We start from the raw sequence: 1,081 nt of genomic DNA, 5'->3' as shown, positions 1-1,081 counted from the left end.
GTTTGAGGTTGCAATGAGCTATGATGATGCCACTACACTCTAACCGGGCGGTGACAGAGCAGAAAAAAAAAAAAAAAAAAATCTGGAGGACCTTGAATGTCAGACAAATGGGTACAAATTTGATTCTGAAACTAGAGAACCACTAAAGAATTTTGAGCATGATCAAAAAGGTGTTTTGGAAATAAGGGTTTGGCAAAAAAGAAAAAAGGGTTGGGGGAGATAAGGAAGGAAAAATAAAGATTTATTTTGGTCTAAGGATTCCATGACTATAATACTACTACTTAGGAATATGATATTTACCATTAAATATTTTACTACTAAAATACTTACCAAATGTTCACTAATAAGAAAGGCTAAACAACAGTGAGTTTATGGCATTAATGTATTCTATAAAAATATCTCAATAATTTCCAAATTAGTTTTATTTCTGTAATATGCATTTCTAATACCTGTTCAGCAATATAAAAAGTTTTGCTGTTTGTCCTGGGATGAATCCATAAACAACGGAAAGTCTCACCAAGTATAGGATTATAAGGTTTCTTCAGTCCCTAATTAAAAAACATACAAGTTTCAAATTATAAATATGGAAGATTCAAAAGACTTTAAATAAGTCAAAACAGGTTTAACTGTATCCTCTGGGAATCCTCCTTATAAAACTTCACAGTAAATGAAATCTATATAAAATAAAATTAAATGACTTCAATCATAATGCAGGTCTAAATAATCAAATATTTTACAATTTTGCTAACTCAAAGAGGCCAAGTAATGTAACTGTTAATTAATAATTTAAAGATTACATAAAATATAAGGAACTCATAAAAGGCTAAAGACAGTAAAATATAAACATTACCTTTGGCTTCTTATAGAATCCTGACAAATACCATTTCACTACTTTCTTCAAGCGGAAATAAGGATTTTCTTCAAGAGCAGCCCTATCAAACAAAATGGTAAACAAAAATTTTACAGAATATATCACAAATTCCTTTTCATATTTATCAACCAATAACTGAATATGAGATGATTAGAAAACATAATTCATATTTACAATAGATGGCAAAACAACAATGTAAACCAATTGCCA

At 29.2% G+C, this 1,081-nt stretch overlaps 1 protein-coding gene across 1 annotated transcript in view; it reads right to left on the bottom strand.

Annotated features, from left to right (window-relative positions):
* Positions 1–1,081, bottom strand: part of OSBPL8 (oxysterol binding protein-like 8) — a 161,205-nt gene that overhangs the window by 32,546 nt on the left and 127,578 nt on the right. Inside the window, exons 11-12 of the mRNA XM_012648358.1 lie at positions 851–932; positions 450–548 (exon numbers count right to left, since the gene is read on the bottom strand). Of these exons, the coding sequence (XP_012503812.1) occupies positions 450–548; positions 851–932 (181 nt within the window). The remainder of the gene's footprint in view (positions 1–449; positions 549–850; positions 933–1,081) is intronic.

Source organism: Propithecus coquereli, unplaced genomic scaffold, assembly GCF_000956105.1.
Source record: "Propithecus coquereli isolate 6110/MARCELLA unplaced genomic scaffold, Pcoq_1.0 Scaffold282, whole genome shotgun sequence".
Taxonomy (NCBI): domain Eukaryota; kingdom Metazoa; phylum Chordata; class Mammalia; order Primates; family Indriidae; genus Propithecus; species Propithecus coquereli.
The sequence above is the reverse complement of the archived record's forward strand: the minus strand, read 5'-3'. Positions and strand labels throughout refer to the sequence as shown.